The sequence below is a fragment of the Fusarium poae genome, chromosome 1 (assembly GCF_019609905.1).
Source record: "Fusarium poae strain DAOMC 252244 chromosome 1, whole genome shotgun sequence".
NCBI classification, from domain to species: domain Eukaryota; kingdom Fungi; phylum Ascomycota; class Sordariomycetes; order Hypocreales; family Nectriaceae; genus Fusarium; species Fusarium poae.
Window position 1 is genome coordinate 7521633 of NC_058399.1, and position 21959 is coordinate 7543591.

A 21959-nucleotide genomic window follows, 5' to 3' on the forward strand; every position below is an offset into this window, starting at 1 on the left:
CTCACATCTTTTAATGGGTGTGATGGAAAGGAAAATCGTAACGCGTCACATGTAGGCAATGGCTGGATTCCACAATGACGACACGATACTACGACGCGTTCCAAATAGCATAACTTAGTACATATCATATAGCATAACTATACTGTGTCATCATGACCGGTTTCATATGATATAAGTCATGTTTTACTAATATGTTACCCGCGGTTAACATGCTGGTCTCTAGTTCTTAGTATCCACACATTATCTGACTGATATAGTGGTCAGCAAAAAACACGCCAAACATCATCGTCGATCGTGGGTCCCTCCCCTCGTCAACCACTCATAACTAACCGCTAACATGCCCCATCAATTGCCGACGACACAACCTTCGAGCGGGGAAAACTTGGCATGAAGACTTGTATCAGTATATGAGGAGACTGAATTTTGGTGATTCTTTCCTGTTTTTTTGTCTTCTCACTTTCTCCATCTTAATCACTGATTTCCATGACAATGGCGCAAAAGACTGATTATCAAAACATCTTCCACTGGGCAGAGACCCAAAAGGATGGTTCAATTCCATCTTTTGCTACTCGAGATAATGATCCCTACGAATATCTTAGCGGTTTCAACAACCATCATGAGTCGGAAGCTGTTCCAGGTACAATCCCTCGGGGCCAAAACAACCCACGAGTTGTGAGGTTTGGACTTTATGCGGAACAGATGTCAGATTCTTTTGGAGCTTCGAGACAGGCCAACAGAAACTCATGGCTTTACCGCTCAAGACCTGCTGTAGCTCACCAGGGTTTTGTAAGTTTATCCCACTAACTTTGTGGGGATGTTTCGTATACTGATATTCGGAGTTTAGACGGATATGCCCAAGATCGACGGCACAGAAAGTTGTTTCCTGCCTCTGAACCCTCAGGTCAGAATCTCTCCTACACAACTAGCATGGGTAAGTCAAAGAGACCTTGTCTGTATTAGACATCATCCTAACCTTCCAAGCTTCCCTTTGATATCAGCGAAGGAACGGACTTTGTCTCTGGTCTCCGTACCATCGCTGGCTCGGGTGATCCTACCCTTCGAGAAGGTCTTGCAACACACATCTTTTCCGCCACAAAGAGCATGGAAAAGCGCGCTTTCGTCAACTCAGACGGCGACTTTTTGATCATCGCCCAGCAGGGTGCCCTCGACATCCAGACAGAATTTGGCAAACTCTACGTCCAGCCTGGTGAGATTTGTGTCATTCAACGCGGCCAACGCTTCAAAGTCAACGTGGAAGGGCCGACGAGAGGATATATCCTCGAAGTATGGGGCGCTCACTACGAACTACCCGAACTTGGACCCTTGGGATCAAACGGTCTTGCGAACGCAAGGGACTTTATGTATCCCAAGGCAAGCTACAATGTTACCCGTGATGATCCATGGGAGGTTGTGTATAAGCTTGGTGGTAAGTTCTTCAAGAGTACTCAGAACCATTGTCCATTCGACGTGATTGCTTGGCACGGTAATTATGTGCCTTACAAATATGACTTGACCAAGTTTGTCAACGTTGGGTCAATCTCGGTGGACCACATTGATCCATCCATCTTTTGTGTTCTCACTGCCCGAGGAAGAGACGAGAATGCTCCCTTGGCCGACTTTCTCATCTTCTCGCCCCGATGGGATGTCGCGTCTCATACGTACCGTCCCCCGTATTATCATCGCAACGCAGCTTCGGAGCTGATGGGTCTTATTTACGGAGAGTATGCTGGACGGTCAGATGGTTTCCAGCCTGGAGGTGTTTCGTTTGAATGTGGTTGGGTTCCTCATGGTGTCGCATACGAGGTAAGTGTCGCGTTTTCCCTGTTTGATTGAACATGAAGTATTGACAGCGATCAAGGAATTCAAGGCTGCTTCGGCGCAACCCCCGCCAGAGATGCAGATCTCCAAGGGCGCTGTGGCTTTCATGTTTGAGAGTTGCAGACAATTTACAATCACTGATTGGGCATGGAACAGTGACAAGAAGCATGAGCACGAGCCCAAGATGTGGGATGATTTGGTTGACAACTTTTCATCTCACTTGGACGAGGTTAATGAGATTCTGGGCAAGAAATAAGTATGTATCAAATTTGGACGTAGCAAATATGTATGTATATCAAAATGTCTTGCATGACGTTCATCGTATTATTGATAAGCAGCTCTACATTGATCTCACCAAACGGATTCCTCGGGTCCGTCGTATTCGTATACATTGGAAATGAGACTCCCCACATCTGAGACTGTCATCCAATCATGATTGTCTTGATTCGCATACTGTATCCTTTTCGTAGAACGCTAAAGGGGGCAAGGGGCGCGGGTACTCGCTTGAGTAACTATTGATAGTTAGATCAAAAGAAAACAAACAGTTTCAACTTCTTCTGTTCCATTTCTTTGTCTTTCAACTGTGGGCCGGACCAAACTGTTCCGTCGTTCTAAGAATGAGTCGATAATCGTTCTGACGAGACTCAAGTTTGTTAAATATACGGGCTTGCACTGACTCAAGATTTGACTCAGCATTCTGTCCGACAGTCATTCATCATCCCCCCAAACATACAGTCTTTACCGTCACCATGAAGGCTCCAGACACTCCCCGCTATGAATTCGGTGGCCCGTGAGTCCCTCCAATCCATCGCATTTTATCTCGCCTTATACACTAACATACTCAGTCTCGGCGCCACTGGTATAGTCTTTGGTCTTCCAATTCTTATGCAAGTTCTTTACTTGGGCTGCAATGATGTTTCGGGCTGTCCCGCGCCTGCTCTGCTTGATCCCAAGACTCTGAGCTGGGCCAAGCTCAAGTCTCAGATTCCCTGGCCTCAAGAGGGTCTCGCTGGATTCATGTCCTGGGAAGTCACGGGTTGGCTATTTGCTTATTACTTCTTGAGTCTCGTACTTTATCGCATTTTGCCCGCCCAGATTGTTCTTGGTACAAAACTGCGCGAATCTGGAAAGCCTCTTGAGTATCGCTTTAACTGTAAGAAATTCGTCATTTCCAGGCTTGGACTATAGGCTTACATATTTGCAGCTTTCTCTGCTACCGTTCTCCAATTGACGGGTTGCGCTATCGGAACCTACCTCTATGGCGCCGACTTTCCCGTCTGGACATGGATTACCGACCACTATATCCAACTTCTCACAACAAGCACAGTCCTCACCTACATCATCTCTATCTGGACTTATCTCCGCAGCTTTTCTATCAAGCCCGGGAACCCTGAGCTCCGTGAGGTCGCTGTCGGAGGCCGCACCGGACGCGTCATCTACGACTACTTCATCGGCCGTGAGCTCAACCCTCGCGTGACTCTTCCATTCTTTGGCGAGATTGATATCAAGGTGTGGTTGGAAATGAGACCTGGTCTTACTGGATGGATCTTACTCAACTGTTCGTTCATTGCGAAACAATACAGAACTTATGGCTTTGTCTCGGACAGTATCGTGGTCATTACATTGATTCAAGCTTACTACGTTCTTGAAGGGCAATACTCCGAGGCTGGTCTATTGAGCATGATGGATATCACTTCGGACGGACTGGGCTTCATGCTTACATGGGGTGATATTGTCTGGGTTCCTTTCCTGTACTCAACCCAATGCCGCTACCTCTCCGTTTACCCTGTTCACCTGGGCCCCATCGGTGTTGCAGCAGTTGGTACTGTCTTCTGCGCCGGTCTTTACATCTTCCGTTCCTCCAACAACCAGAAAGTCCTCTTCCGCAAAGATCCTAACAACCCAGCATTTGCCAACATGACTTACATCCAAACCAAGCGCGGAACAAAGCTTTTGACTGGCGGCTGGTGGGGAATGGCTCGTCACATCAACTACTTGGGTGACTGGATTCAGTCTCTTCCCTTCTGCTTGCCCACCAAAGCTGCTGGTTACGTGATCCTTCCTGCTGGTACGGCTGTGGCTGGAGCCGAAGTTGCAAAGATGCTTGATGGGCGTTTGGTTGCACCTGGTGGTGACGCTGCGCCTTGGGGAATGCTGTTTACGTATTTGTATTCTGCTTGGTTTGGATTTCTGCTTATTCACCGTGAGAGGCGAGATGATTATGCTTGCTCGGAGAAGTATGGCAAGGATTGGGACGAGTACAAGAACAAGGTCCGATGGAGAATCCTGCCTGGCGTGTACTAAGATTTGGAGTGGGAAATCCATGAGACGTATTTTGTATTGACCTGATTTGTTAATATCCCTATTAAGTCACATATTCGTAACCATCTCGTAGAATTTGGTCCAAGCTACCTGTGTATATTTAGTTATTACCGCTAAGCTTTTAGTTATTTCATGTTCATTTCTCAAACGTGACCTCAAAATGACATCGATGCTTCAACTAGATTGAACGGCTTTTAGTGTTGTAAGTTTACTGATTCAGATGTGTTAGAAACTCTGTCAACATAGTGAAAACGAGAAAGAATGGGCCATGACCGGGAATAAAATCTGCCGAAAGCGGGACTATACCAATATCTCACGTAATATCTGCCCAACTAGAAAGGGCCAAGTTAAGAAAAGACAGTTCATATCTCTACATACCTCCATTCTCCGGCATCTTGCCATACCGATATATCAAGAACTTCAACAGGAGCGTGACACAAACATACATCACGTCTCTATGTCAGAGTCTGATACCCCTAACTCCCCAGGGAGGGAGTATATCTACCAGCCAGACATACCTCCCCATATCCATCAGCTCGAAATGAAGCTCGTCTTTGAGGATCCTCCTGACTTGGCAACATACAAAGACCTCATATTAGATCACCACCCAGCAAATTTCCAATGGTGGTCAGGCCATCCTGAGCCCGAAGAGTACGTTGAATATTCATGCTCATTTTTCTCAAATTATTGACTAGCGACCCAAGGCGTCGCGATGTTTCAGGTTTGACACCATTGGCAGCCGCTGTAAAACGAGGAAAAGTAGAAGAAGCCAAGGCTCTGATCGAGGGAGGCGCTCGAGCAGACATTTATGGTTCAACATTCGGCAGTCTTCCTCACCTTGCAGTCGCATTATCCTATGAAGGAATACATCAGATATTTCCATTGCTCAAACTTCTCATTAAGGCGGGAGCAGATGCCAACGCACCTGGGCCTGAACCGGACAAAGAGTCGTTGTTATGTATGGTGATACGTACACTATGGCCTCCCAACTATCGTGATGCGATATGCCGCTATCTCGTTGAGGATGGGGGCGCAGATGTCAATATGAGAAGCCAGACTGGCATGTATCCTATCATCGCAGCCGCCGGGATCGCAGACAAGAAGTTGGTTCATTATCTCATACAACATGGCGCAAATGTTAATGTTGCTGATGATCAAGGCCTACGAGCAGTGCACTATGCAGTACCTTCAGCATCCAACAGATGCCTTGGATCTCTCATTAAAGCGGGGGTTGATCTATTATCTCCTGATAATTATGGTCGAACACCTCTACATTTTGCGGCGAGCCTCTGTTGTTGGGATTTTATTGGGATTTTTATCGACTTTCTTCCTCAAGGATATGATATCAATGTTAGAGATAACGACGGGTGGACACCGTTGATGTGGGCTTGCAAAAACAGTCGGTCAGAAGCGCTCAAAATTCAGATCCTTGTTCGAGATTACGGAGCAGATGTCTGGCCCGTGAGCTACGATGGCAAATGGTCTGCTCTCAAGTTGGCCAACTTTACAGCTGGTGAGCTGAAAGGACTGGCATTCTTAGCACCGCCGAAAGGCCAGAGCGAAAGGATACTTGAAGACGGAAGCAAACAGATCTGGGATCCAGAATTCCACAAAACATCACCTGGAGATCACCACAATTTTAATAGTTGCAGCAGTTGCTATACCGTAAGTAACGAAGTTGAATTTCAAAATGGTTGCTAACGGACTGTCTTTACAGCTAACGCCAAGGCCCCTTTACAACTGCATAGATTGTTCAGAGCGGTTCTTCCTGTGCTTCAAGTGTTTTCCGAATCGAAAACTGATGCATAACAGCGATCATAGAATGGAGGAACACGTTGAGCCTGAGCCCTCAGAAGACTCTGATAGCGACCCGGAATGTGATATTTGATGAGACATCATGGGGCATTATTGTATTTTCCGTCTAGATAGATAGATAGATTAAAGTGCTCTTATATTTATGAAATGGCAATACGGACAGAAATAGATCCCTTCTTGGTTTGAAGCACAATCAGATCATGATCATAGGTGAGATCCTCAATGGTTGTCTCGTAAAGGCGAGCTCTGGGAATGACCCGGAAAGCCATAAGAGCCGCCATGATGTACACTTCACAATAAGCGAGACTTTTTGGATTATTAATATAGTTTCAGCAGTGTAATAGCAGGGGAAAACTCACTTCTCGCCAATACAGGCACGGCTTCCCTTCCCGAACGAAATCAGGAACTTCTGCAGCTTGTAATTAGGCTTTCCATTGTCCAACCACCGCTCCGGCAGAAATTCATCGGGATCAGGGAAGAGCTCCTTGTCCCAGTGGTTGATCATAGAGGTCATTCCAATGGGTGTACCTCTGGGAATGACCCAACTGGTGTTGCCATCTTTGCTCTGGTAAACAAGGTCCTCTTCCCGGGCGATTCGGGCAGATCGATGAGATACACCGGGCATAACGCGTAGAGCTTCGTGGATAACAGCCCAGAGGTATGGGCGTTGTTCGAGATCTGTCCATTTGAGGTTCTCCGGATCGATTCCATCTAGATCAGCCATGAGACGTTTGTAAATCTCTGGCTTGTCAAGTAGGAAGTAAGTGATGACAGTAAGAGTGGCCTGGATATGTCATTAGCGATACATCGTCGACACAAGAGGAATGTTGGACTAACAGCCGTGGTTTCAGTACCAGCAAGCAGAAAGTTAAACCCTTCACCGGATAATCTGTACAGAGACTTTTCAGACTCTGGCAGCGTCTTTGACTCGACAACTTGAGCAAACACCCGCCCACCGTCAGGGTTCTTTAATGCAGCCTTGATATATCCTGGGATAACCACGTTCATTTGTCGCATGACAGCCTTGATATCCTCGCCAAGGTAATCGGACAGAAAGGGAAGAACTTGAGCCATCTTTCTCGCCAAAACGTTATGCCTCATCATGTATGCGCTCTGGAAGAAAGACTTGACCCAAGTAGCCAGATTAGGTTCCCACCCTTCTTGAGCGATGAAGCCCATAGATTCGCCAAATGCATATTGTGAGATAATATCGGCGGTAAAACAGTTAAAAGCTTCCTTGACATCAAAAGGGTCGCCGCCAGCATATCTTAGCATCTTGTCCACTGTCATCTGCGCAAAGTCTTGGACTTCACCCTCGAGTTTGAGCATTTGTGATCGGGAAAAGTACTTGGACAAAGCTCCCTTTCGCATTCGGTGGACTTCATGGCTAACTGTTGAGAAACCTGTTACTGAGACTGGACCAGCGCCTCCAGTGTTGAGTTGATGCTGCCATTTGTCGCGAACACGGCCAGGGCCCGCGTAAATTTCGTCAGTAAAGTATGGGTCAGAACAGTGAAGTTCATCGGGGTTGATTCTGACGATTGGGCCTGAACATATCAGAAGTGACTGCGTATACTTGACATCATTTCACTTACCGTAGCGCTCGTGCATATCACGAATAACTTTTCCATATCGTCCTACTCGCCACCAGTCGTAGTAGGCCTCATAGAGATAGCTGACAGCGGCGATTTTAGGTCCAGGGAAACGAGACAGGGGATGAAAAGGTGAGATATTGTATAGAGCGATAAGTACACGGTAGAGGAACCAGACTCCGATAAGAGTAAATGCGCTCTTGAAAGAGGCAATGCTCTTGACGTCAACCGTCTCCCAAGTTGACTTGAAATCCATGATGAACAATAATTTTTGGGGGAAAGCAATGGAACGGATGATTCAAAGCGACCAGGTCAGTTTATAACACCGAGACAATGGGCAATTTGTTTGGCCGATCCAATGTTATGCCCTACAAAGCGTTGATATGGCGTACTATGTAACGTTTTTATCATAGGATCGGCTCTAAGTTGACGCTTTGAGGGATACATCCCGATGACCCCTGCGAACTTGTGGAGTTGGGATCCTTTTATTCCCCGCCCACGAAGATTTCTCTCACCAAGACCATGGATTTGGGATGGCCGTTGAGAAAGCTCAGATCTGAACTGGGCTTGACACCGTGATTAGTGCTTATGGCCTCCGCTTCAACCGGGGGCAGTGTCTCGCCTCGACGAACAAGAAACAAGGGATTTAGAATGGAGAGTTTGAGAATCAAACCGGTAATATTACGGAGATGACCCAATGATTCTGATTCCAGAAACTTAGACGACATTTGTATTCGCTTGGCTCTCGTCGCATCAAATTTGTCCATGCAGGTGATGATGAGTGACACGATGCAAATAGAGTTCGTGGAAAACCCAACACTACCTATATGCAAGAAACCGAAAAATATATGGCTATTTGATACCACATTTAACTAGTCAGTCCCCAGACTATTTTTTTATCATCGAATTCATTTCTACCACTTCATTCTTTACTATCCTGTCTGTGAGTCGCTACAGGGTGGCGCGCCAAAAAGTGTTTCATCACAAAGGTCTATTTATAGCCCAACCGAGATATTCACATATTTTAAAGCATTGGTTCATATCGAAAGTTAATTCTGGCAATAGAAAGTGCCGACACGTACTTGAGATGAAGTTATTTGACACTTTACACAAAATGCAATATTTGTTTTGGTTGAATTGAAGATAGTCATCCGTCCACGTATTCTGGAACAGGACACGAGAACTAGTTGGCGAAGTCAACCATGGCGACAACACAACCATAAGAAAACCGAAGTAAACGACTCAGAGAGTGCCACTGTTTTCACGATACTGCCATGGCGCAGAGTACATCAGCCATATATCCCACTTCTTATAGCTTTCCGAGTCTATAAATCCAGCTCGAACCAGAACGATCAGTCTGACTCTTTTATCCATCCATCTCAAAACTTCAACTGCAATCCACCCGTAGCAGGAGATATGCCATCCATAAGCTCAAACATCCCAGTATCATGTACTGCCTCAGGCTAGACTGAGTGATTGGTTCGACTAGCGAAACAATCAGGGGGTAGATAATAGCTACGACAGATAACCGAGGATCAAACTGCTACTATGTACAAGAGCCATGTTAGACCAAAGTTCTGCAAGGGTCATTACTTTGGATAGTCTAGATCATGGAATCTCAACTTTACATACGTAGCGCTGGACATTGTAGGCGTGCCACCTACTCTTGTGTTCTTTCTCCATACCAAGAGCGTCTTTGCTGCGGTGTTCATTACTGGTTCTGAGACTGGAGTCAATGTGTTATGATGAATCGTACGCCATTTATCATTAAAACACTAATAAATATTTCATTTCACAGGTATTGGAAATAGGTGATTACTCTGTGATATCTTTGGTTTGGTTACACGCTTAGTTATGACAACTACCGCGAAAAACAACCGAAGAAGAGACCAATTTAAGCTTCATGTCAACTTGCTTATTCCGTTTCAACCAAGCATCTCGGTATTTGGAAACCCGACTCTCTTAACCAATAGTGGCGTCAACACCGAGTCTTATCAAGTCTTATCTGTAGATTCTATTTAATTCTTGGTTACTAGAAGCGCATGCCATACCCTTGTGGGCCTTTGCCGCCGACGCCTCGCGTGGTGATCTGCATCTCGACTCTTCGATAGCGGCGCAAAGAATAACCCGATCTGGTCTAACATCATTCTAAACCCAGACACGGCAAACCGGCACTAATGATAAACCTTCAACCCCTTTCCCACTTCCATTTCCCACTTGCTGAATACATGCTGACCGAGGTCAAGATAAACGAGATCGCGGGGTAAAGGCTTGAACTTCTCCAGGTTTGTAGTGACTAGTCTCAAGACTCTCCGCATTTCAATTTCCTGGGGTAAGGGTTGATAGCAAGACCTCTGTGTATATAACATCTTGGGCTGCGCGTTTCCCAACATATTGCTGACTGTGATCAAGCCGACCATTCTTACCATATTTGTGCTTCACGGCCTCTTTCTTATACAGTCATCTTGAACAAAGACTCGTATCCAACAGCATGGCGTCTCATCCAGAGGTGTCTGCGCTACCCGCCAGCGACACAAAGCAACCAAGTCTCGGCCAGTCAGAGGATCAATCTCCAGCTGCCCATCATGTCGAAAACTCCGAATTCGAGGAAAGCCCCAAGGTTGCCTGGTCCACTATCCTGGCGGTCTTCGTATGTTACTATGGATATAAAAGCTATCTGGCTAGGGCTGACTTGAAGTTTCTCTTTAGTTCATGGGCCTGACTTACATCCCCGCTATTGCGACAGCGTTTCTTATGCCGACTCAAATCATCCAACAGATTGGCATGGCTCTCGGAGACACAGAGAATATCGCTTGGATTCCTGGTGGTTGGTCCATAGGTGCAGCTGTTTCGTTCTCGGTAGCGGGAGGCCTGAGCGACGTTTTTGGTCGCCGATGGGTTCTTTTAAGCGGCCAGACTATCATCCTGGTTGGTGCGGTAAGTCACTATATATGCTAAGAATGGGAGTGATCTAACACTGGAACTCAGATCGTTTGTGCATTTGCTGAAACAACACTGCGAATTGTCACCGGCACCACCCTCGTGGGATTTGGTGCCGGCGTTATCATGGTATCTTATCCTGGTATAAGCGAGCTTCTCCCGAATAAGTACAGAGGAATCGGTATTGGATGGACCGAGTTCTGCATCTGTATTCCATGGGGATCGCTGAGTGGCTTGATTGCAACACAACTGTATCTCAAGGCAACATGGAGATGGTGCTACTACATCACCATAATGTACGCTGCTGTATGTCTGATCGGCACCTTTATCTGCTACTTCCCTCCGTCCCGTCCGCAGCACGACTTCGAGAAGACACGCTGGCAACAAGTGAAAGAGCTTGACTATATCGGACTACTGCTCTTTGCAACCGGTCTCACCATATTCCTCATTGGTGTTACGTTCCTTGGCGCCGCTCACAGGTCCACGGTACTTGTGGCAACGACCATCTCGATAGGTGCTTGCATCTTTATCGCCGCTTTTATCTACGACTTTACTATCCCGAAGAAGCCTCTCTTTCCCCGCAAGCTGTTCCGTATGTACAGGGAATTCACTGTCTATCTCGTGATCCTTTTTGTTTGCGGAATGATCTGGCAAGCAATGGTCACACTTGGCAACCAGGGCACTTTGTTCATGTTTACCAACGATCTTGCTGAAATAGGCTACATCTCAATTCCCGCTAATGTCTCGGGTATCATTGGAGGTTGGATCATGCCCACGTTGGTTCACAAGATCAAGCACATCCGGTATCAATTTCTCTTCGCCCTTCTCCTTCAGACGGTCTTTACTGCATCATACGCTTCTGTGATCCCTCACAACAAGAACGGATGGATGCTCTTACCCATGTTCGGCCAAGCCTGTTTCACTTGGCTTACAGTTTTGTCCTACGTCTCATCTGGCTTGCTGGTCCCGCAAGAGGAACTTGGTGTGTCAGCCGGACTGATGGGAACGTTCCGCAGTGCTGGTGGATCATTGGGCAACGCCATGTTCAGCACGATTGTGACCTCTATCGTCAATCGCAAACTTGCTAACAACATTGCTGGCGCTGCTCTCGGAGCGGGGTACTCTGCCAAAGACTTGCCATCTCTTATTCCTGCGGTCATCCAGAATGCTGTCGGTGTGCCTTTCGCCATGGCCAAAGTGCCAGGGGTAACGGAGCCAGTACTCCAGGCAACGGCTGCTGCCTTCAAAAACACCTACGCAACAGCTTTTAGAACTGTATTTTTATCTACCATTCCGCTGGGTGTAGTAGGTATGGTGGCAGCCGCCTTTATTCGCGATCCGAGCCATTTGCTCAACAATCATGTTGCCGTCCATCAAGAGAAGGAGGTTCTCGGAAAGAAGAATGAGGTGGAGATGGCTGGAAAGGACATTGATTAGTTCTTTATGACTTTTTTGTTTTTTCTCGCTTGTAAGTACCACTATGATAGTCACAGAGATCCAATGCCAGTCGTATTTCTTAGGTTTCCAGTTTAGTAGATCTTGTAACGGTTGTCTGTCTGATAGCAGGGTCTTCCTCGTCAGTGATGCTCTCCCTTTTCATGTGACTTCCGCACAAGTTCATGAAACTGGTCATGGACCTTTTCAATGTACTGATCCATCTTCCACACTGTGATTAAACGTCGTACAATGAGTCCAAGATCGCATCAACGGACGAGTCGGATGTTTTGTCATAGCATCATTGTGGGGCTGGCGCTATTATGCGGGCAACCAGACAATAGGACACACGTCGTGAGAAACAACCTGAATCATGTTCTCGAATGCCGAGGAACAACTTCTGGCACGGACATTATGCAAGTACTATGTAGAAACTTGTCGTACCAACAGCCAACAACCGCTATGATCGACGGCAGTGGAGATGTCAGAAATTGATTCATCTAGACAAAAGTTCTGGTCTTTGGAGTCTAACTACTAATGGATAAACACGCGAGGCACCAGTCAAAGCACACGGTCTTCATCGCAAGTGGTGGAGTTTAATAGTTTCAGTGTTTGACGTAGGAACAAGAACAAGGTTATCGAAACACTTGCCTGTTATACGTCAGACTACTCTATTTGAAGTATTCGTCACGAAATCGCAAGTTTGGGCTTTCCCATTAGCTACTCAACTTGCTAAATGCTGCGTTATTTGTTTTTACTGATGTCCGTCAGCCGAGATATGAAGGGTTCAAGACCCACCAGAAAAAAGAAAACCCAGCTCTCATCTCGCTACCAAAGCTAAGTAAGGTACAGAGTAACAATAGCCCGGATCGACGTTGATCACAGCTAAGTATCGAATGTAACATTACCCTGTACTCTGTAGACCGAGAATGATTCCTTCTAGAACATACTCGGTACGGTTATCATAACTTTCCTGTTTATCTCAACGGTCTTCTCGCAAGGATCTTGTTTCATCCTGAGTAATGCTAAGTATTAAACACGAATAGAAATACACGTTAGCACAATAAAACGTCTTTGCCCACGTGTGTTGCTTTTTTTGTTGCTATGACCTCGTTTCAGCTTGTCCGGCGCTAAAAACAAAGATAGACTAAAAATCGGAGGAAACCGAGACTGAGGATCTGCAGTATGCATTTACGGTTACGGCGTTTTAGTTTATTGCCCCCGGTTTGTTCAGCACGTGGGTGGGCATGAAACGGCTTTGCTTAGCAAAAATCGCGAGAGCCAAGAAACAGCAGAGTCCCACGAGGCTCCTTTGCAATTTTGTAGGAAAAGCTAAAAGACATTGTCCATCAGGAAGTTATTTGCGAAGCTGACTATAAGAATCTTATTTATCCCCGTGGGGACTGAGATTCTTCTTGTTCCTCATCCCAAGCCAGTTTGCACATCGTTCATACATTCTTTCAACACTCTACAGGCCGGTCCTATTACAGACAATTCCTCTCTTTCTCTCTGCTTCTCATATCTTTCACTGCTCAGTGTAGCTTATTTTCCCAAATTACCATCTTTCACTCTTTCAAAATGAAGTTCTTTTCAGCTCTTTCCCTCGTGGCCGGTATGGCCAGCGCTCTCCCTGCTGGGGATGTTGAAGTCCGCCAGCTTGGTAGCGGTCTGGGCAGTGGCCTCGGTGGTGATCTCGGTAGCGGCCTTGGCGGAGGTCTTAGCGGTGGAGGACTCGGTGGAGGGCTGGGTGGCTCATCCACGCGCAATGACCTCGAGCAAGGCACTGCTGGTAACTGTCCCAAGGCCATCTTCATCTTTTCTCGAGCCACTGGTGAGCCCGGTAACATGGTAAGTAATTCCTTTTGCGCAATTGCGATCATTCTCACTAACAACCGCACAGGGTGCATCCACAGGTCCTGCCGTGGCGAGAAAGCTCGAGGCCAAGTATGGAAAGGGTCAAGTCTGGGTCCAAGGTGTTGGTGGCCCATACAAGGCTGATGTGCAAGGCAACCTTATGCGTGACGGCTCTACCCCAGCTGCTATCAACGAAGCCGTCCGCCTTTACAACATGGCCCATGAGAAGTGCCCTGACACTCCCGTTGTTACTGGTGGATACAGGTGAGATAAGAATAATTCTAAGTCAAAAGTTGTTTCCTTGCTGACCACAATCATTTTCTAGTCAAGGAACTGCCTTGGCTGCCGCTGCTATCTCGAAGCTTGAGCCAGAGGTTATGGATCAGGTTAAGGGCTGCGTTCTCTTTGGTTACACTAAGAACGCCCAAAACAAGAAGGCTATCCCCAACTACCCACAGGACCGCACTGCTATCTACTGCAACACGGGAGATGGCGTCTGCACCGGAACTCTGCTGATCACCGCCCCTCACTTCATGTACTTCGGCGATGCTGCGGGTCCTGCCCCTGAGTTCCTGATCTCCAAGATTGGCTAAGCACTGGGTGGTGTACCTGTTTATGGTTTTCAAGAGTATATTATTTAGATCTCAGTAGTTCGTTTATTCTTGAGAATATATCATTGTATCATAAACATTAGCTACTGAAATAATAATAGGGATTAGTATGATTCAGTAATACTAATTACACTAGACTTAATATATTAACTTTTAAAGACTGGATAATTATTATATTAAATTTTATTATATTAAAAGCTATAGTATTAATTATAAGCTTTTTCTTTTTTTCTTTAGAATTTATTTTAATTTTTTAATTTTATAAGATTCTTAATATAATAAATTCTAATTTAATAAACTTTTTATAAAATAATATTATTTTTATTAAATACTTTATAAATTATTAATAATTTATTTTTCTTATTAAAGATTATTTTAAAGATTAAAAAGTAATTTTATTTAAAATATTTTATTTTTTAATATATTAATAATATATTTCTTTTAAATATTATAAAAAGCCTTTTTAATTTTTTTCTTTTTCTTTTATATTTATTCTCTTATATCTTTTCTCTTTTAAGCTATTTAAATATAATCTTCTTTATATAATACTTATTTTATATAGCCCTTATTACCTTTTAAGTCTATAAGAGTTATCCTAGTTAATAAACTAGTTAATAATATTTTTTTTTAATATATAATTATAAAATTACTTTTACTCTTTTTAGTTTTATTAAAGGTTATTTATAATACTTTATTTATCTATATAAATTAAAGAATTATATATAGTTTTTCTTAAAATAAGATTTTTTAATATAAATATAATTAATAGAATCCTAGTTAATAAACTAGTTAATAATATATTAATAAAATCTTATAAAGTAAAGTTAAAAGGTTATATAGTTAAATAATTTATATTAAGCCTTTAGCTTTAAGCTTTATTAATATTAACTTTAATTTTATAAATTTAACTTTTTTATTACCTATTTAATTATTATAAACTCTATTTACTACCTTTATAATTTAAAGGCCTTAATTATAATTACTACTTACCTTTTTAATTATTTAAATTAATTAATATATAAATACTTATTATTATATATATTAATTTTATCTAGGAATTCTTTTTATATATATAATATACCTATAGCTAGCTTTTTAATAAGCTTTTTCTTAAGCCTATATAAACTCTTTAGTATTATTTCTAGCTTTTAACTCTTTATATATAAAAAATAAAGCTTATAGTCTTTAGCTATTAATTTAATCTTAATAAGGCTATTTATTTTCTTAATTATATAAAGATTAATAGCTTTTATATATAACTCTTTTAATATTACTATATTTTTATAAAATTTAATAAATATTTTAATAGTTTTAATATTAAGATTAAAAAAGTAATTATAATTAATAAGTTTTAATTTAAAGATAGCTAGTATTATATTATATAAGACTTATAAAAGTAATTAATAAGGTATTATAAGGGATTAAAATTAATTAACTTTATAAATATTTTAAATAATTAATTAAAATTAAAAAAGAAAGAAATTAATACTATTTATATAGTTTAATAAAAGCTTTTTTTATTTATTATTAATATTATAAAGTTTAAGTAATTACTTTATTAATTATATTTATATTAAAAACTTTATCTTAAGAGAAACTATATATAATTCTTTAATTTATATAAATAAATAAAGTATTATAAATAATCTTTAATTAAATTAAAAAGAATAAAAATAATCTTATAATTATATATTAAAAAAAAAAGCCTTTAAAGTCTTTTTTCTTTTTATATAATAAAGATTTAAATTTTAATTTATTAATTTAATAATTTATTATATAATTAAAAATATTATAATTAAAAATAATAAAAATAATAATTTAATTATTATTTTATATAATAATTATATAATTATATAGTTTATTATTTAAATTACTATAGTTATATTATATTTAAGTTAATAAAGAGAAAGTAAATTATATAACTTTATTAATTTAATTATAATATAAGTATAATAAGACTTAAAGATAGCTAAGTAGATTCTTAAAAGTAAGACTTATATTAATATAAGACTAAAGCTTATCCTTTTCCCTAAGGGATTATAAGATTTTTAAATAAATCCCCCTAAAGTAAATCTTAATATATAGCTAAGAACCCTTTAAAGGTTATAGGTTTAAATCTTATTATAATTATATTTCCTTTTATAGTTAATAACCTTAATAATTAAGAAAAATATTTAAATTACTTTATTAATTAATTAGTAATATTAACTAGCTATTAAATATATTCTTTTAATTTAATAGTAAGTTTAATTATAATAGAATCTTATAGAAGTAAATAAATAAAAGTATATACCCTTTTTAATTATAATAAATTTCCTTTAAAAGGCCTTTTTCTTTAGGCTTTTTTATTTTCTTATTATATTTAACTCTTTAGCCTTTCTTTTATACTTATAATAACTTATTAGTCTTTTTTAAATATTCTTTATTTTCTCTTTTATATTCTCTTAATACTTTTATAATACCTTTATAATATAAAAAAAATACTACTACTTATAAATATACTATTAATATATAGTTTTAATATATTATTATCTTTACTTTAAATAATATTTTTTATATATATTATTTTTATTCTATAAAAAATACTTTAATTAAAGCTATAAAGAAACTTTATAATTAAAAACCTATTAAAATTCCTTTATTTCTATATAAATTCTTCTCTTTTATATTTTTATATTATAATTATTATATTAATAAAGAATATATATATAAACTATAAATAACTTAATATAGTTTTTTATATAGCTTAAGGATTAATTTAATAAAAATAGTATATATTTTCTTTTAATTAGAAATATTATTAACTTTTTCCTTTTAAATAAATATATTTATTATTTTTATATTATAATAAATAATATAAATCTAGATTTTAATTTAATTTAGTATTTACTTTTTATTAATATTTACTAGAAATTAATAAAAATTACCTTAAATCTTTAAAAGGCCTTTAATACTTATTTCCTTATTTATACCTAGGAATACTAATTAGGTTTTATTTATAATAAATATATTAATTATATTAATTATTATATATATATTTTAGACTATTATTAATTTCTTACTATTTAAAATAGATCTTACCTTATTAATCTTATAAGTATACTCTCTCTAGAGGTCTTTAAGTTTATTTTATTAATAATTTACTATAATATAAAGCTACTATTTAAAATTAATATAATTTTCCCTATTTAAAGCTATTTAACCTTATATATTTTATCTAGTTAATAGCCTTTAAAGACTATTTAAATAGTTTAACTATTATTTTAAATAAAGATACTTAAATTAATAATAATAATTAGGTTATTTAAACCCTAGAGGAAATTCTTATCTAGGTTTTTAATACTTTTTATAGTATTTAAAAGGTTATTTAAGCTATTATTTTTAATAATTAAATTTAATTTAGTAATTTTTATTTTATATTTTTAGCTTTTTAAGCTTTTTATATATTTTAATATTAATACTATTTACTTTTAAAGTACTCTTTAATATACTTTATTTAAATTATAAAGTTATTTATAAATAATTTTTTATTTTTTCTTAAAGTTTATATTTATTTTATTTTACTTTTTCTTATAATATTTTTAAAAGCTCTTAATAATCTTTAAAGTATATATTATATTACTTTTATTTACTTATTAATTATATTTATATAATTAGTCTTTTTATTTAATTAAAAAATAAATAATTTCTTTAATCTTCTTTTATATAAATATACTTTTAACTTCTTATTTATTTTTATTTTCTTCTAGGTTTAATATTAAGAGTATATTTCTTTTATCTTTAGCTTATTTTTATTAAGGTTTAAGAAAATTAATATAGAATATATTATAGATCTTATTATATTTTTTAAATAATATAAATTAATATACTTATTTTCTTACTTTCTTAAGGATTTAAAATAATTTAATAAAATAAAGTATTAATTTCTTTTTCTTTCTTTTAAATTTAATATTCTTAATAAATAGCTTAATTAATTATCCCTTTTTAAGTAATATCTCTATATATTTTCTATTATAATATTTATTTTAGGCCTTAATAATATTTTATTATTAAATCTTTATTTTTTCCTATAAATTTTAAAGCTTATTTAGTCTAAGATTTACTTTTAATATTTCCTTTTTTATAATTAAGTCTTTTTAATAAATATAGAAATTAATATTATATTTAAAAAGTATAAAAAATAAAGATATTCTTATTATAATACTTTTTATATTATTATAAGTAAACTTAGCTATATATAATAAGGCTATTTAATTTATTTAATCTTTAGCTATAAAGTATTAAAAATAATATTTAAGTATTTAATTTATATATTTTATTTATTTATTAATTTAAAAATAAAATACTATTAATAGTCTTTATAGTATATATAATTTATAATAAAGGTTTAATTAAAAGGTATTTATAAATATAGCTTTTTAATTAAAGATAATACTATTTAATAGGCTATAGTATAGCTTAATTTCTTTATAAAATAGAGTTATTAGCTTTAAGGTATTAATCTTTAATAATATAGAGAAAAAGAAATAATATTTTAAGAATTAATTTATAATTATAAAGATAATATTAATATATTTATCTTTATATATAATAAAAAATAATCTAATAATAAAGTCTATTAATAGCTATAATATAAATTAAGAAAGTATTAAAAATAATTTAAAATAGCTATAAAGCCTATATCTAAGGGTAATTACTCTTTAGTATATTCTATATATTTTAATATATTTATAGATATTCTCCTTTATATTTATTTAATATAGCTTTTATTATAATAAATAAAGAGTTTAATTTATTTTAAAGTAATTTACTAAAGGGTTATTATAATAAATAGCTAAAAGCTTATTATATAAGGCTATATTCTTAAGTATAAATATTTAATTTTTATACTTTAAGAGTCTATTTATATTTATAGTCTATTTAATTAGTTTTTAAAAGTAATTTTTCTATAATATAATAATCTTATATTTATAAGTCTTTTAATTTATTTTCTATAAAGAGATAATAATATTTAATAAGGATTTTAATACTATTAGTTAATAAATAGATTTATTAATAAAAAGTAATTAACTATTAAATATAAGTATTTAAGGTATAATAGCTTTAGTCTATTTATTTTAGTATTTTAAGTTTAATAGTTTTTTTATACTTTTTCTTAAAGGAATTAATATTTTCTTAAGTATTAATAGATTTATAGGTATTTTTTATTATTAACTCTTAGACTAAGTAATTATCTAGATCTTTATTATTTTAATTTATAGTATAAAGATTAATTCTTAGTTCTAGGGTTATTCTTCTTTATATTTAAGCTTTCTTAAAGGTCTATTAATAAAGTTTATTTTTCCTATATAATATTTAATAATAAAGTTATATAGAGTAAAGTATAAATATTATTTAGCTTACTTTCTATTTAGCTATAAGTTCTTTATAAACTTTTATAAATTATAATAATTACTTAAGACCTTTATTTAATATAAAGCCTTTTTAAAGTAATATTATTAATATTTAAAAGATTTTATAATAATAAATAGCTTATAATTTAAAGTATTATAATTAAATTCTATAGCCTTAAATTTATATAATTAGAATATAATAAGGTATTAATTATTATTTTTATTAAATTAAAATAAAATTCTAGCTATTATAAAACTTAAAGTATTTATTTTTATATAAATCTTTTTCTTAAGGTTAAAATAATATAATAAAAAGGCTTTTTAGAATATATTAACTAGAGATTAAAATACTTTTTTCTCTTTTTTATTAAGAGTTATATTTCTTAGTTTTTTACTATTTTTACTTTTTTTTATTAAGGCTATAAAAAGACTAATAATATTTAAGTATTTATAAATAAAATATTAATAGAAATTATAAAATCTTAAGAATATTTATATTTTATAAAAAGTCTTTAGTTTTTTTTAATTATAAATAATTTTTACTTATAAAAGATTTATTAAAATACCTTTAATAAATAGTATAAACCCTAGGTATTTTACTTTAAATTAATAGAAATTATATTTATTAAGTTTAATATAAAGCTTTATTTTTTTTATTCTTTTAAATATAAATTAAATATACTTAATATATTCTTCTTAAGTCTTTAAGAAAATAAGTATATTATTTAAATATATAATATAAATAGTATTAATTAAGCCTAAGAAAGCTTAATATATATAGTATTAAAATATAGCTAAAGTATTAATTAGCTTAAATAGTATAATTATATACTTAAAATAATTATAATAAATATAAAATACTATTTTCTATTTATTTTTTTTATAATTCTAATTTTATAATAAGTATTTTTAATATTAATCTTAAAAAAGTATTTTACTTTTTAAATCTTATTAAAGATTTTTATTATTAAAAGTAAAAAATATTAATTCTTTATTAATACCCTATTAAGCCCTTTATAGTTTATATAAAGATATAAGATATTATTTTTCTTAAGTATAAATAAGATTAAGGCCTTAATAAGGCTTTATAAGCAATAAATATATCTTATAGCTAGATTATTATTAAGATATTAATATAATTTATTTAATTCTGCCTAAGATAATAAGTAAATAAGTTTATATAGAAATAATTTTCTTAAAATAAGTTTAATATTATAATTAGTAAGTTTATAATTTAATATTATAGTTACCTTTTTTAATAAAAAGATATTAATAAAGTCTTAAAGCTTCTTTAGTATTTTAAGGCTAATTTAAGGCTTATTTTCCTTATTATAAAGAATAATTATTACTTTTTTAATATTAATAATAATAAAGACTTTTATTTTATTTTAATATTCTTTTTTAAATTATTATAGCTTAAAGAGTTTTACTTTTTACTATTTATATTTAAATTACTATTTACTTAAAGAGTAATTTATAATAATATTAAGATCTTTTAAAGTATTCTCTTTTAATAAAAAGGGTTCTTTAGTAAGATTTAAATCTCTTTTAACCTTAATATAAATATAAGTAATCCTTTTAATCTTCTTATTATAGTCTTTTAATATAATTAATATAAGCTAGATATATTTTATTTATAGTAATATATTATTAATAATATAAAAAGAAGGCTTATTAACTTTAATAAGTTTAAGCTTTTATAAAATAGTAAATTATTTATTAATTAAATTAGCCTTTATACTTAAATTTAAAATTACTTTTATATTAAAGGTCTTTTAATTATAAATTAAATATAAAGTAATAAAGGCTTTTTTAATTTAAAGTTTTAAGAATATAGTTAATAAATAAGTTATTTTACTAATTATTTCTTTTTTTTTTAATAGTTTTAAATAGAATAATTATCCTTTTTAAGGTATTAAAAAGTAAAATACTCTTTATTATTATAATTATAGTAAATAAATTACTTTTTTATCTTTAAGTTAATAAGGTTTTTTTATTCTATAGGGTATTAATACTTTATTAATTTAAATACTTAAGGGCTTTAAATATAATTCTTAGAGTTATTTTATAATTAATAAGATTTCTAATTACTTTAGTTTTAATATCTTTTTTAGCTTTTATTAAATTAATTAAATATTAATTTTTTTAATTATTTTTTATTTTTACTTTTTATAAAGTTT

At 35.0% G+C, this 21959-nt stretch overlaps 6 protein-coding genes across 6 annotated transcripts; 5 read left to right on the forward strand and 1 right to left on the reverse strand.

The window, feature by feature from the left end:
• Positions 1–489: 489 nt before the first annotated feature.
• On the forward strand, positions 490–2074 carry FPOAC1_002454 (uncharacterized protein; the record flags this gene model as incomplete). Its single annotated transcript, XM_044847033.1, has 4 exons — positions 490–786; positions 845–931; positions 982–1803; positions 1859–2074. The coding sequence occupies 4 exons, from the start codon at positions 490–492 to the stop codon at positions 2072–2074; spliced, it is 1422 nt and encodes a 473-aa protein (XP_044712949.1).
• Positions 2075–2567: 493 nt separating this feature from the next.
• FPOAC1_002455 (uncharacterized protein) lies at positions 2568–4122 on the forward strand (the record flags this gene model as incomplete). Its single annotated transcript, XM_044847034.1, has 3 exons — positions 2568–2608; positions 2664–2971; positions 3023–4122. 3 exons carry the CDS (start codon positions 2568–2570, stop codon positions 4120–4122), a joined length of 1449 nt encoding a protein of 482 aa, XP_044712950.1.
• A 559-nt stretch (positions 4123–4681) lies between these two features.
• FPOAC1_002456 (uncharacterized protein) lies at positions 4682–6028 on the forward strand (the record flags this gene model as incomplete). The annotated part of the gene is made up of 3 exons (XM_044847035.1): positions 4682–4791; positions 4845–5805; positions 5858–6028. 3 exons carry the CDS (start codon positions 4682–4684, stop codon positions 6026–6028), a joined length of 1242 nt encoding a protein of 413 aa, XP_044712951.1.
• A 67-nt stretch (positions 6029–6095) lies between these two features.
• On the reverse strand, positions 6096–7803 carry FPOAC1_002457 (uncharacterized protein; the record flags this gene model as incomplete). The annotated part of the gene is made up of 4 exons (XM_044847036.1): positions 6096–6261; positions 6315–6739; positions 6793–7502; positions 7551–7803. 4 exons carry the CDS (start codon positions 7801–7803, stop codon positions 6096–6098), a joined length of 1554 nt encoding a protein of 517 aa, XP_044712952.1.
• Positions 7804–10038: 2235 nt separating this feature from the next.
• On the forward strand, positions 10039–11924 carry FPOAC1_002458 (uncharacterized protein; the record flags this gene model as incomplete). Its single annotated transcript, XM_044847037.1, has 3 exons — positions 10039–10197; positions 10257–10484; positions 10536–11924. The coding sequence occupies 3 exons, from the start codon at positions 10039–10041 to the stop codon at positions 11922–11924; spliced, it is 1776 nt and encodes a 591-aa protein (XP_044712953.1).
• Positions 11925–13499: 1575 nt separating this feature from the next.
• FPOAC1_002459 (uncharacterized protein) lies at positions 13500–14368 on the forward strand (the record flags this gene model as incomplete). Its single annotated transcript, XM_044847038.1, has 3 exons — positions 13500–13769; positions 13822–14039; positions 14101–14368. 3 exons carry the CDS (start codon positions 13500–13502, stop codon positions 14366–14368), a joined length of 756 nt encoding a protein of 251 aa, XP_044712954.1.
• Between the last annotated feature and the right edge of the window lie 7591 nt (positions 14369–21959).